Here is a 16,047-nt window from a genome sequence, read left to right as displayed (position 1 = left end):
AGGAGATCTCCATAATGGGCAAAAGGCTGGAATGGATAATTGACAAAAGAGATCTCCAATTAGCCAATAAACATTTAAATAGGCACTCAAATTAGGCATTCAGTAAATGCAAATTAAAACTGCAATAAGATACCATAACAACAAGAATGGCTAAAAATATTTCTAAAAAATTACAAACTACATCAACAAATGTTGGCAAGTACGCACAGCAAATGGAACACTCAATTTAATGCTGGAGGAAAGAGAAATTGATATGACCTCATTGGAAAACTGTAATATCAACTGAAAGTCAACACACACTCTATATCCCAGCAGTCCTAAATATGTATCTAACAGAAATGTATATGCAACCCTTGCAGCATTATTTGTAATAGGCAAAAACTTAAAGTAACACAATTGCCTGTGAATAATTAAATGGATAAATAAAGTGTGATATATTTATATGATGAAATACTATAGCAATGAAAATATATCACCTGAATCTCAAAATCATAATATTGGACAAAAGAAGTCAATTTAAAAAGTACAGGGGCCGGCCCAGTGGTGTAGGAGTTAAGTTCACAGGCCACACTTCAGCAGCCTGGGTTCATGGGTTCAGATCTCATGTGTGGACCTACACACCACTCATCAAGCCATGTTGTGGCAACATCTCACATATAAAATAGAGGAAGACTGGCACAGATGTTAGCTCAGGGACAATCTTCCTCAAGCAAAAGGAGGGAGATTAGCAACAGATGTTAGTTCAGGGCCAATCTTCCTCACCAAAAAAAAAGAGGTACATACTGTATGATTCCATTTACATATAGTTCAAAACAGACAAAACTAATGTTAGTGACAGAAGTCAGAACAGTGATTATCTTGGGAGAATAATGACTGGGACAGGGCATGAAAGAATTTTCTGGGGTACTAGAAATAATCTATTTCTAGTTCTGGGAGGTAAATTATACAACTACATTCACTTTGTAAAAGTTTACTGAGTTACACACTTAGGATACATGAATGAATCTGATTTTGTTTCCTTTAATTCTCCCTAAGTCAGTTAAAAACAAAAACAGAATTGATATTATTTGAATTATAATACCTCATTACTAAAAAAAGATATGTGATATCTAACAAAATAAATACAATCATAGGGAAAACATTTTAACAAAAAAGATTAAGACAAAAGTAAAACAAAATATTAAGAACAAGTGAAAGATGTAGTTTAGTACACCAAAATTATACAAAGTTTTCTACAAATGTTATTTGATTATAAATTTGATTCTCAAAGTCTTAGCAGCCAAAGCAAATAGGGAGGGCCACAGTATACAATTCAGTGTTCATAATGCCAAAACATACCAGTAACTCAAGGGGAAAAAAGAACAAAAGACAAAACAAAGAGACAAAAGTCACTTTTGATGGCATTAAGTTCTCAGAGAAAATTTTGCCAGACTCTCAATAAACCAGCTAACACCCTTTGCAATAGCCTTACAGAATACAGAATAATGGATTCAAGGACTCCTGGCATTTACTTCTTATAGAGCCCTTTAATGCAAGCTGAAGAGAAAAGGCCAGAGTGATGTGATATATATAGATAGAGATGTATAGATATATAAATATAGACAGATATAAAGCAATTTGTCAGAAAAGTAAAACCAATAGTAAAACAAGTACCCAGCTTTTAATGGTCTCAAAGATAAATGTCCAAACATCTAGAGAAATTAGACCATTTTATACAAACACTATTCATCATAAGTATGCTTTTGATTAAAAGTTGAGAATTGGAGATTATATTCTCTAGTAAAAACTGAGAGTGAGCAAAACTATATCCTTTGACAATCAACAGTGTAGGATTGATACCTTACCAGAAAAATTAAGGTCTCTAACCAGGATTTATGCCTGAAAAATAGCTACAGCCTCACTTATAGATTGCAGGCAGGACTGAGATTTTCCTTACAAAATTGATTCTGGGACAATTTTAGTCAAAAAATAATGAATGAAAATAAGAATGACAGCTAAAGGCCCCAAAATAATACCCCAGGAAAGATATCCACAGTAATGCCTTACCACTTAGAAAGAATTAAATGGAGGCGGTGGGGGGGGGGGGGGGGGGGAGCCGTGGCCACGTGGTTAAGTTCACGCTCTTCACTTCAGCAGCCCAGGGTTCACCTGTTTGGATCTTGGGCATGGATCTACGTGCCGCTCATTAAGCCACATTGTGGTGGCATCCCAGATAGAAGAACTAAAAGGACCTACAACTAGGATATACAAGTATGTACTGGGGCTTGGGGAGGAAAAAAAGAGGAAGATTGGCAACAGATGTTAGCTCAGGGCAAATCTTCCTCACCAAAAAAAACCAACTAAAAAAAAAAGAAGTAAATAACTCCTCATCCCACCCTCTCACCCCAAAAAAATCAGTATCTTCTCTCAGAGTTCTTCCTTCTCCCATGTCGTCTTTTGATTCATTTCATCACCACCCACTCAATCCACCCTAAAAATTTCAAAGTCATCTTTAATTCTTCCATCTCTTCATATGTAACTAGTAATCAGATTCTGATGATTCTACCACTTCAGTATTTCTCATATCTACGTATGCTTCTCTTTTCTCCATTTTGTGTCTTAATTCAAACATTATCACCTTTCGCTTGAATTATCTTAATAGCCCCCTAATGAATGTGCATACAACACACACACCCCACCCTAATCCATCCATCCATTTATTTGACAAACACTATCAACCTACTGTACACCAAACACTACAACATCCTCCAAAAAGCTTTCAGGGATAGCTCTGAGCAGGGGTCTAACTTCAGATTGGATTTGGTCAATATACTGTTTGATTTGGCAGACACAGTGTTTTCAAATAGCTTGTACATGAAAGGCTTCAGGCAAGGTCTGACCCCTCCTGTGGGCCTGATCACCTCCTGCTGTCTTACACCTGGCAGCTTCACATATATCTTACCCGCCTGGTCCCTAAAGACATCTGAGTTTACAGCTGCTAAGTAAAGCAGAAATAAAATTCCACCAATATTCTACTTTAAAACGTTTGATGGCTCCCCATTAATCCAAGGATAAACTCCCAAATTAGTATGGCACATAAGACTGTTAGCAACTGACATAAAAAATTAACTTCCTATTCACTTTTCAGTTCCTCTATTTTAGTCATACGGACTATGTGCAATTCCCCAAACAAACCCCAGACTTTCACACCCTCTGTTATTGCTTATAATGTTCACAATAACTAGAACATACCTTCTCCTTTTCTCACTCCAAATGTCCATCTATCTTTCCAGGCCCAATCCAAGCGTCATCTTTTCCAGGGAGTCTTAACCTGCTGACTGTTCCCTTAAGTTTCACAAGGCTCTGTTTACGGCACCCTATGTTATAGTGAGGAGTATCTGTGACTGTCTCTCCAGGCAGAGACTGTGGCTTAATCCTCAGTGTCTCCTCAGGGCTAACTGAACTCACTGCCTGACTCAGAGCAGGTCAGAAATATCTGCTAAATCAAATTTGCAATTCAAACAAAAATGGCAAAATTTTACCATCATTCCTTTAGCCCCGATTTCTACCTTAATAAATAAAACTATAGAGACAGAAAAAGAAGAAGGGAGAATGTTTTAGAAGAAAAAGAATCACACTAGACTCTGGGTCTCCAGGTGCCTTCGCATGAAGAGAGCTAAGCGGAGATAAAGCTACTTCCACTTCTCTATCACAGGGGGCTCAAAAGCTCACCCAAAGCTAAAGCTAGAGACGCAGATACGGAGAGGCAAGAACACTTGGAATAAGAACTAGGTCAGAACCGGTAAACGTATCCTTTCAGGGAATATTTTGGATTTTGAGGAGAAAGAAATATATTTAAACTCATTCATAGGAGAAAGTAATGATTTCTTCAGCTTCAGGACTTTAGTGCTTATTTATAAAATTGTCACAAATCTAGACATTTTTATTACTTCTATTATTTAATGGCTAAAATGACTCTATAGCCCATGTATTAAGGGTTAATTCAAACACGGTAATGTAAATAGCATGAAGATTTTAAATATAAAATCTATAAATCAAACATTTTTATTTTATTAAAAATGCTTTCAAAATCTACAACTGCAGTTTGACAGCAATTTACTACCAATTAAAAACACATATATAAAAATTATCTGATTAAGGAGTGGACATATTAACTGTGCAGCCTTCAAAGAAACCCTTAGCCATCATTAAGAAACATGAATTCAAGCCACTTCAGTCAATTAATCAAAGTATGTTAAAAGGATCTATTCATAAACATTTGGATAAATAAAAGGTACATTATGGCCAAGAAAATTGCTAGTTCTAAGATGGAAAGCTAAAAGCTGTTAAAGGCTATTTGCAAGCTGAATGGAATGAATTAAACAATTCTGGGGGCATTTTTACCATCACAACATAAAATATTAAAGATAACATATGCATAAACAACTAACTAATAGTATGCTTTTAAACAGCTGATCTAGGACACCCACCTCCACAAAATGAGTCCTATAAAAGTTGCACAAAAATCAAAATTTTGTACAAATTTTACCACATAGAAAGACAAGATGGTACAGAGGTAATCAGCATCTTAATGATCCTTCCTTGGTCTGTTATTAATGAGCCATGTGATTTAAGTCAAATCTCTTATTAATATCTCTGGGCATCAGTTTCCTATAAAAAACCGGGGTTTATCTAAAGGGTTGCTTCCAGCTCTAAAGTTTCAAAATTCTATTATATGCTGAACACCAGTCACCCAATTACCACATCTTTGTAAATGATTCAGTAGAGTGCTACAGCTTCTTGAATAATAACCTCAAGTCAAATTTATACTTGCAACTTTATACTATATGTCCATGGCCCCTGGAAATTCCAGTCTGCTTAGATCAGAGGTCTACTCAGTGGTTTCAATCTACTTACAGCTGGCAGAGGGTTTATCAATGGACCTCAGAGAAAATCTGATTTTCAAACACTTTGAAGCTAAACCAACAACCCTGTGGTACCATGAAGTATCCACATAATCCTTCAAAGCATGAGCAGACTGTAAAAGAACTCCTAAGATCACTCTGGATCTATCCAAACCTCAGTCCTCACTCTGTTCAGAAATCCCTGACCTGACCCAGGACACAGTCATTCACCACAGAGAGAGCTCCAAGTTCACCATTAAGGATACAAAAGATGTTCAAAACATCTCCAAACTTTATGAAGTGTAATTCTAGAGCAGAGATCAGGCCCAGGAGCCAAATCTAGCCAACAGCCTATGTTTCTAAACAAAGTCTTATCGGAAGAGAGCCACAAGAACTTGTCTACATATTGTCTATGGCTGCTTTTGAGCTACAAGGGGAGAGCTGAATAGTTGCAACCGAGACCTTATGGCCCACAAAGCTTAAAGTATTTATTTTCTGGCCCCTTAAAGACAAAGTTTGCTGACTCTGTGTTGGAGTTCAGCAGAAAATCTTGTAGTTGGTCAACTAATCAAAGTTAAAACAGGAATACTTCTACGTGTGTGTGTTTACATGTGTACTGAATATTTTAACCACAATTGTATAAATGTACTTCATTCATTCATTTACAATTTAGCATCTGTCTTTTCATTTGAGTGAAGCGTTAACTTTTTAGTCTCATATGAGCCAAATCACAAATAAATTTCCTATAATTTCAAGTTTCAATTTCTCTAAGGTGAAGCAGGAACTTAAAGACAAATGCAAAACAATCTGAATGCCAAATCACATTTAATTACCTTATATCCCCCAATTTTTATGAGTTGTCTCATCTACAACAAATTCAAAAGGAAATTTATTTTTAACAATATGTTTAGTTTTTCCAATGTATTCAACTTACTGCCAAAAACTTGTTGCATTTCATTAGTTTATTTGTTTAAACAACATAAATACAGTAACAAACACAACTGGCAGAAACAACAGGTTTAGGAAAAAAACATAATTAACTCTAGTAAGTATATAACCCAACTGCTGGAGAAGAATAATAAAAATCTGCCTACTAACCATGAGCTCCCACTGTATGTAACAGCTATCACACGAGTGGACAGTATAGTAGAGTAGTGGTTAAAAGCAACAAGCTCTGCATTCCAACAGACCTAAGTTTAAATCCTGGCTCTGCCACTTGTTTTACAAAACATCCATTTCCTCATCTATAAAATAGAGACAGTAACAACATCTCTGAAGAATATTCTGTGAATACTAAAGAAAACATAAGAAAAATGATTAGTATAGTTCTTCACACATAATAAAGGGCAAAAAACTTCAAATATTATTATCACAGCCATCATCATCACCATGATCATGATTCAATTCTTAAAAGCTAAAAGAACGTTACTAAAATCTAGTTCAGAATTACTGTACAGTCAGTGCTGCCTTAGCTAACGGTGCCTAGCTTCTACTCCCACTCTCATAAATGTCAATATTTCCCATTCCTGCAGGGGTATAAAAGTGAGCCATTCACAGCATGAACATCTCTGATGGTCTTTTGTTTGTGAACTCTGTGCTCTTAACTGGCATATTATCCCACAGTCCTACCTGTTATTATAAACTTCTGGAGCACAAATAAATTTCAAAAGCTCCTGGTATAACAAGTAACATAGGATCTCACGCAGGTAAATGTTAAATAATACTTCTTGTTTCATCATCTAGGAGTACAGAGTTTGACATAGATGACTTTTCTAGACAACTAGTGAAATTTTAGAACATCAAGTAAAAAGAGAAAACTCCTAAAAATTTCTAAAGGAAACACATCATTTATGGTGGAATGAGAACAAGAACAGCAACTGACTCTTTGCTACAAAATAGGAGGCTCGAAGACAAATGGGCAATGCCTTCCATTTTCTAAGAAGAAATAACTTTTCTTTCAGTCACGTGTATGGACTAAATGAAGATCATTTCAAAATCTGAAAATTTACCTCCCATGTGTCCCATATCAAAAAAAAATTCTCAAAGAGGTAACTCACAAAACAAGACAAAGGAATATACAAAAAAAGGAATATTATAAAGAAATGATAGCAACTGAGTAGGACCTAAAAAAACTGAAAAATGCTCAAAACAGAAATAGAAAAAACATTAATGGATTTTGATTTTCATTTAGAGACAAAGGATTACTTTGCCTTTTTTTATAAGTCCAATCATTCTACTCAGTTCGACAGATGATAAAATTTAGAGAATCATAATACAGTAAACACGATTTCTATTAGGCTAATTTTTTTACAAATAACCCATTGAAAAAGGACAGAAGATTATAGTTGCAAAAAGTTATGTTATAAACTTGACAAAGTAAAAAATAATAGTTTCACCAACAAAACTTGGAAGGAGAAGGAAAAAGAAATAAAAGGAAGCATGCCAAATTCCAACCTCTTATTGATATTTTATTAAGGGGAGCAAACAGAGCATCAACAATCATCTACCATGATAAACCAGGAAAAAGATATTTTAATGTAGTATTTTAAATTACAATGAAATCTACTAGGAAAAAAATTTAAAAGCTGTAAAAGTGGTTTACTCCAAGGAGTAGGAAAGGGAATGCTGGGTGGGGCAGAATAAAAAGCCTTTTACCTTTTGTTTAAATATTATGTTTTTGCCACATGTAGATTTTACTTTACATTACTTTTAAATGGTGTTGCGTGGGGTACAGAGGCAAAGAAAAACAAGTTAAAATAAAAGATAAGGCGTGCAGGTGTGCCCAAATAGCATGGCATCAAAAACTTGGCCCAAGCCAACCCTGCAATGAGGACTCTAGCTCTACACATGTGCATGGGTCTGGCTGGGCAGGCCTGGTGACTGGCAGAAACACTCACTGCTCAAACACTACTCCAGGCAGGGTGCCTAGGGTCCCTCCCCTTGCCTGAGCCTAGAGAGAGAGAGAGAGAGAAGGCACATCTTGCTAGAAAGGAATCAATGGAAATAGGGGAAGAAGTATTTGCACCTAAAAGCTATGTTCATTATTCTATGATTTAAATAAGTTCTACAACCTACAATTTTCATTCAACTGTCAAAATCATATTTTGAGGAAAAAAATATTTTAAAGATTATAAGAAATTAAATACATCTGTCTATGTTAAAGTGCAGTACTCCACAAACTAGTGCTGATGGTATGCAAAGTTTTCAGTGCATGTAATCGTAGGCCTGATACCGGCTCAAAACAAGGTTGACACAAGGGAAGCCATACTGTAGAAAAGAAACCATATTGTAATTTTGAATGACCTCTCATTAACTAACCCAGATATGCTCTGTAGATTTGATGGCCCCTCTCAGCTGCTATAAGTTGATAACTTTATTCCTTTAAGTTCCTTAGGAATGTGATGACCCCCGGGGACAAGGCAGAGAATCTATGCCGATAGCTATCATCAATGACAACTGAAAGATCAGGGTATAGGGCGTTGCTCCCATCTCTGATGCATATCCAGTAAAACAAAAGACTATTAGGAACTAAGACCAGATGTCTGCCCCCACCTGGAGATCAGATGGGGGTCCCACAGGGATTAGGTCTATTTTACAGGGACTGTTAAAATTTCAGTGGTCTATACTTCTTATCCTTCTGGTCAGATACTTGATTTTAAAATGTGCTTTTAGATGTTGTTCCAAAACTGCTGAACAAGGTACAAAAATCCTAATAAGGCAAAATGTCAACCTGAAACCAAGAACAAGAGAATATTTCCCGATGAGTGCTAAACAGTTTCATTCCTCTAACCCAGATCTATGCCCCAATTCAGCAGGAATAACTAGATTGGTTGTCACCCTGAATCCCTCAAGAATGAGGAATGACCAAAGAACAGGTGGAATTGAAAGTGGCAAACAGTTAGCCATTGATGATTAAGTAGCTAGGAACTAGCTTTTTTCCTCTTTGAAATTACCGATTATAGCTTTTAGCTGTTTACCCACCCATTGTTAACTGTGCTATTTAGGCAATATGCTAGGTTCCTATAGATAACATCTCCCTGGAGCCTGGATCACCATGGTAATGGGTGTCTGAGCTGTTTTTCAGGAATTAGAACCCCTTGTCCACTTCTGGCTGGTTGAGACTACCAATCCATCAACTGGGTCGGTGCAGATGGCCAATAAGCAAAATTGTGACGTCAAGAGGCTAAAAACTCCACCCTCAGGTCATGCTAATGCCACCATTTTGTGAACATGCATCCTATGAAGGGGCATGAAGTCTGACTATGCTTGTGCAGATCATCAATTACCTCACCTCCAATCATCTATCTCTACATTTCAGACCACCTTGCCTGCGCTACCCCAAAAATATCCCTGAGTCTTCATTTTCAGAGAAGCAGATTTGAGACTGATTTTCTTGCTTCCTCACTTGGCTGTCTTGTGATTAAATTCTCTCTCTGCTGCAATCTCATCATCTTGGTGTTTAGCTTTCCAGGCAACGGGCAAAAACCAAACCTGGTTCAGTAACAGCCCCTCCAGGACCAGTTCAACCGTCTCCATCTCTTATTGTCACCCAGGGAAGTCCCTAAAACATCTTCCATGTCTAATGCTTTGTTTTTAAGTTGGGCTTGCTTATAGGAACCAAGGCAGAACAATGCCAGGTGGCTAAACGACAGAACTGGGCTAAACCAGAAAGGTCCAAAATGGCGATGGGGTGCCACGTGCAAAAGGTGCCATGTGCAAGAAGAGAAGATCTACACATGCCCCAAGTGCCCCCACCCCAAGCGATGGCAAAGAGACTCCTCCCCCTTCACATCCCATAAGAACCCTGCTCACCTTCTCTTCAGAGAGAAGGTGTTTTAGAGCACAAGCTCTCCCGCCTCCATTCATTGATCAATGAATAACGTTTCTGCTCTGCTATTCCAAACCCAGTATCATTCTACAGGCACAGGCAGCTCTGGGCAAAAGGACTCACTTGTGGGTCACCAGCTCCTTGAGGCTCCATAACAACATAGTGTTTAAGAAAATCAACATAGTGATTAAGAAAAGGGGCACATATATATGGTGACAGATAAAAATTAGATTATTGGTGGTGAGCACAATGCAGTCTATACAGAAACTGATAAATAATAATGTACACCTGAAATTACACAATGTATAAACCCTTATGACCTCAATAAAATATTTCAAAAAAGAAAACAACACATCATTGACAGAATTTAAAGACCTTAATAAATGGGTTATACCAAAAAAAAAAAACAAAACACGAATTGCCTTACAGAAAATCTGCAAAGTCATGTAGCCAGGGCATGCACAAAAGAAGAAATCCTGACCCGAAACGACTTCAGAACCAAAGATCCTCCTTCCTTCCTATGGAATCCAAGGACTGGGACACAACTGGAACTTGAAAGTAGGACTCTTATTAAAAGCAAGGGGTCCCTCATTCAGGAAGATGCAGTGTTAAAATTCCTTACCCACCACATCAAAAATGTTTAGAACCCCATCGCAAATGTTTAGAACCCTGTCATAAATGTATAAAACCTTACCATAAATGCTTGAAGCCCACCAACCAAAACCTGTCCCACGAGTGTTTCCACATGCCAGCCTGGTCTCCCTAACCTCTTAAATTTCACCCCAGATCCTGAATCAGGGAGACAGATCTGAGGACTCAGGCAGCCTGTTCTCCTACAGATCAATCTCGCAGAATAAAGCTGATCTCTTTTCCCAAAGGCTGATGCCATAATTAATCGGCTTATTTCATGAGCATCAGGTAGAGAACCCCAATTTTGTATAGTAACGTGCATAACCCAGAATGCTCTCAGGTTCACTGAAGTAGTTCCTTTCAAGCAAAACAAAAAATAATATGCAGTTTCAATTTTTAAAAGCAACTTTTCTCGGTGTCGGCCCCATAGCCGAGTGGTTAAGTTTGCGTGATCCACTTCAGTGGCCCAGGGTTTCGCTGGTTCGGATCCTGGGCATGGACATCGCACTGCTCATCAGGTCATGTTGAGGCGGCGTCCCATATGTCACAACTAGAAGGACCCACAACTAAAATATACAGCTATGTACTAGGGGGATTTGGGGAGAAAAAGCAGGAAAAAAAAAGATTGGCAACAGTTATTAGCTCAGGTGCCAATCTTTAAAAAATAAAATAACTTTTCTTGAAACTAATTTAGATACACTTCAAGTGAAAAAGAAATTAAATGCTTCATTCAGACATAGTTTAACATAAATGTGCTCTGATTCTTATTCCCAGTAAATCCCAACTATATGACTCTCTGTCCATAAACTCAAGAAATGTCAAATAATGTAAAAATGTTCCCTGTCAGTTATAAAAGTGAACAAAACTGGTAAACACAGTAAATCTCAAGGAAGGTACAAGATACAGAAGAGGTACCAGTTTTCTTTCAATTTTTAATTGCTGGGGATCAGAATTGGCCACCTCGAAATGTGTCTGTTTGGCTTGATTATTTTTAACAACAAAAGACTTTGAAAGAAACTGACCTTTCCCCTAACTGCCTAAAAGAATTTAAGATAGAAGGCCTGTTCCAGGAAGGAGCTAATACCATAAGATAAGTGTAGTGTAATGTATAATCTGTCTCTGGGTCACACTGTCTATAGAGGGCCCAGCAAACACTTGTTTCATAAACATATGCATTTTCATCTCCATGTGAATTGCCTTCCTCCCCTCTGAAATCCCAAACCACTACCCCCAACATCCTCCTTTGTCTTTAGCTGAAGATGGTATTTATGGTGGGCTTTAGCCATTCTGGCGAGCTACTCCACTTTCCTGGGTTCCTCCCATGCATACATGTTATAAAACCTCATCTGATTTTCTCCTGTTATTCTGACTCACGTCAATTTAATTCTTAGACCAGCCAGAAGCACCTAGAGGGTAGAGGGATTGTCTTCCTCCCCTACACAATCAACTGGGTGCGTCATATTACTTGGTACTTCATGTATTAAACTACGTAGTCATATAATCTGAGACTTACTGGGTATACCACCAATGCTTGTTTATGCAGAAGCAAATTCAGAATCACAAGTCAGCCCTCAGGTGTTCCATGTAATCTACTCCTAAGACCAGAGTCTCTGCCCTCTACCAAAAACTCTATTTCCGATAAATGAGCGATGTGAAAGAAAAAAGGAACATATAATCTACCAAGGAAAAATTAGCAAGTAGATGAGCAGGTACATTATATATATGAACTTGCCTGCAATGTAAAAAAAAAAAAAAAGAAAATATATATATATATACACACACACATATATATATATATATCACACCAGAATCCAGAAATGCTCTGAATCTTAGAGTGGTTCTTTTAAAGAACATTTCAAAAGGAAGTATTTTTCACAATCCTCTAGTCATCAGCAGGAATGAAAATAAATTTAAATGCTAAAGAGAATGAGAGCATAAATTCAGTTGGAAATTAATTACTATTCCTATGATTACCAGAGTATAAAATGATTTTTCACTCTGATTCACTGAGGTCCAAGCAAAAATTAAATCTTGCTTTGGCTAAATTCCACAACTCCAGGTAAATTAAATGAATTTTTTAAAGTGTTAATGGATCATGTCTGAACAGGCCCAACTAGAGAGCTCAGGAAAAGGTACAATACTGTGTTTAGAAGATCAGAGGAAAGAGAGAAAAGGAAAGAAAAATAAATGCATAAAATAAAACAGGTGCATCTAATTAATAAAGACAAAAATAAGAGGAAGTTAGAATGAAATTCCTCTCTTTTTTATGGACTCAACCTGTCCCACTTATCAACTGACTCTATTGCTATATCCCACAGCACGTTATCTACAAGAAGTAAACAAACTTCTCACGCTCTCCCAACCAGGAGCAAAAGAGTCAAATAAGAGGTGAAGGGAAAAGGCAGGATGATGGTGGCTAGCAAAGGAAGCAGCACAGGGATGAGGGGAGAAGAACTGCGGGTGGAGGTATGTCATCACCACCAAACCATTCCAACTAAGGCTCTGCTCTCTGAGTCACTCTGACATTGTCACTAAATCACCAAGTTAAAAACACAACTCTAATAGTTTTCCTAGAAAACCTAAGGTAAAATCCCATTACAATGAATTCCTTGGGGCATTTTAATGTATCTGTACACGTATTCTTACCTATTTTCAGAGAATAAGACAAACTTTTATTATTACATGCATGACTCACATATGCAAATGTAGCATACTTCTTAGATACTGTATTATCTAAAATAAAACAATTATTAATTTGAATCATCATTATAGGTTTTTCAACTTCAAAACTTTTCACTAGGTCAGATAACTGTAGTTACACCTCCCCCACATATCACTACATACATTAATGAAAAAGTACTTAGAAGTCACTTCATGACAATTTTTAAAAGCCCAAATAAGAATTTCTTTCAAAAACATTTTTTATAATTAATTCTTGTCAAGTAAAATATTTACCTTAGCATAGCTAAAATTTTTAATTAATGCAAAAAATAAAGTGTGTCCATGTCACTTACTCCCTCAATTTCCTGCCACCAAATTTCCACACTTATTCTTTCCTATTATAATAGATGGTGAGCTTGAAAAACTCAGTCTCTGCTATAACCCCTACAGTCTTAATACATTATTATATTCTCTATTTTCTTTTCAACCTCTCAGTCTTTCACATCAATTTTCAAATATTCAGGTTTCCCCAGAACTCTCAATTCCACATCTCTCCTCTTTATAAAATATCTTCATCCTACACTTATACTTGAACCAAATCTGTCCCCAACAATGTCAACTCTGACTTCTTTGTTGCTATAAATCCAATAGATTGATATTTCCAGTCCTCATTTTGCTTGACATCTCTGCAACAAACACTTCATATGATACCAATAATCTCATATCCACAACCCCTCCTATCTTGGCCCTGTTAACTCCTCCTGCTCCTCCTCAGGTCCTCCTTAGTCTTGACCCACGAAGGAATGTTAGATCCCAATGCTCCCACTGTATGCTCAACTTCCTTCTAAGGCCCATCACACTTGCAGCTACTTCAATCCAAGTCCTTCTTAATAGATGACATACTCTAGAAAACCAGGATTATATTGATTACATTGTGTACAGTTCATCACAATACAGCCAATTGCAAAGCAAAGAACCTGGCATATAATAAACACTCAGTAAATACATAACTGCCTGAATTATTTTTAGCCAATCATAAATAAGCTTTTTTCACTCTAACAGATTTATCACCACAAAATGAACTAAATGAGTAGTTATGTTTTTTCAGGACCAGAAGCCCTTGTTAGAAATTTGCAAATACAGTTAACATATTAGAGCTATCTCTCTATTCATTCAATCTAAAAAGTATAAATGACATAATGAAGTTTTTAATAGTGACAGTCACTGTCAAAATGGATAATGCCAAAATATTACTGGTACTACCCAACTATGTATTTCCTAATCAAATAAAAAGTGTGCTGCTTCACGCAGACAAAGAGAAAAGATTAGTGGTTACCAGGGGAAAGGGGGGTGGGAGGTGGGCACCTACAATATGACTGACAAACAAAAATGTACAACTGAAATTTCACAAGGTTGTAAATTATCATAATCTCAATAAAAAGTGAAAAAAAAAAAAAGGTGTGTTGCTTCAATATGCATCATCCTAAAGAAAAATACACCATTAATATTCAAATAGCATCTCTAGGGGGTAAATGTCTAGCCCTTATTCTATACCCAGCAGAGACCCATGATGTAAGAGTATATTAAAAGAAAAAATTTAATGTTTTGATCTCATAATCCTTTGACTTTTCAGATACTAGCAATGAGTATCTACAATATCAGTGCATCATGCTCACTGATCGCCAGAATTTCCATATAGGAGAGACTAAGGGACTATATTCTAGAATAAGTATGAATTTAATTCAAAACTAGGTTTGCTTGGCAAGTACACTATTTTACTTAGGTTGTATGTTTATTTGTGATGTTTTTAGAGGAATGATGGAAATTACACCTGGGGATTAGACCTTACCCGAGGTACTGTCACCAGTAATGCAAAACTTTCATTTTAAGCAGACCAAAAATCCATTAAAGTTAGAACTAACAGCAAAGAATGTAGCAGCCATTTTTACATTGTACATTTTATAAAAAGATCAAACAAAAGATGTAAGACATTAAATATGTAACCACTTAAATATTACAAAGGTGACTATTATATACAGTGAAGTCACACTTAAATGTTGCAAAAGAATTCTTATCACGATGAGCCAAACACTTGTACCATCTGGATCTGAAAAACACACTGCAATAACATTCTCAATATTTATAAGCTGGGCAAAGTTAAGGAGGAAGAATTCCCAAGAGATGCAATGGAGATGTGAACAGATAATTCATTCTTCTCTAGTACTCCACAAAAATGAAATCAATCAGATTGGAAAGAATATGAAAAAAAGAGTTTCAATGAGGTGACAAAAAAGGGCAGAATTAAAAAGTATCTGATCTTTCACACATTAAGAATTGCTATTTATGATTTTATTGTACTTTCCATTTATGAACAAGAATGCTAAACTGGAACACAGCACTTAATATTAATTTTCAGTGTTTATTAACATGGTATGTTACACAACTCCTACACAAAAACTGACAATAGAGTCAGCTTTAAAAACTTTATATCACCTTACCTTATACAACTGTAATGTTTAAAAGTGCTGGCAGCTTTCTGACATTCCAGGCACAACTGAATAGCTCCAGGATAGTCTTCCTCCTTAAGGTAACAATAAAAGTCACTAGACTGGAAACATTTTTCTTAAAGTCCTTGAAAAAAAAATCTCTGTTCATATTCTATCCAAAAGTTACAGAACCAGAAAGTTTTAATTCCTCTTAAATAAGGATTGGAATACCAATGATAGACAAATAACAAAATATAAAGAGACAACTAGCTCCGGGCCTAAAATATATGCACAGAAAAAACATCCTGTTCCCTTGAATACATAGTAACTACCCTCTAAGACCATGACAAGTGAATAAAGCCCATATAGAATTATAAGCTGCTTCACAGGGAAGGTGTTCTTTAACTGTAAATTTATCTTTTCAGTGATGTTTATATAAAATGTTCCAAAACAATATGCATTCTACTTGTAATCAACACACAACAGTTCTATGACCAAGAAATCAATAAATATTTTTAAATAAATAAATTTGGAAAGAAGTGAAATATTCATTAATAGC

The 16,047-nt window shown here is 36.4% G+C and overlaps 1 protein-coding gene across 1 annotated transcript in view; it reads right to left on the bottom strand.

Annotated features, from left to right (window-relative positions):
• VPS50 (VPS50 subunit of EARP/GARPII complex) overlaps positions 1-16,047 on the bottom strand; it is a 135,833-nt gene that overhangs the window by 92,646 nt on the left and 27,140 nt on the right. Inside the window, exon 9 of the mRNA XM_046670423.1 lies at positions 15,501-15,583. Within this exon, the coding sequence (XP_046526379.1) occupies positions 15,501-15,583 (83 nt within the window). The remainder of the gene's footprint in view (positions 1-15,500; positions 15,584-16,047) is intronic.

The sequence above is a fragment of the Equus quagga genome, chromosome 8 (genome assembly GCF_021613505.1).
Source record: "Equus quagga isolate Etosha38 chromosome 8, UCLA_HA_Equagga_1.0, whole genome shotgun sequence".
NCBI classification, from domain to species: domain Eukaryota; kingdom Metazoa; phylum Chordata; class Mammalia; order Perissodactyla; family Equidae; genus Equus; species Equus quagga.
The sequence above is the reverse complement of the archived record's forward strand: the minus strand, read 5'-3'. Positions and strand labels throughout refer to the sequence as shown.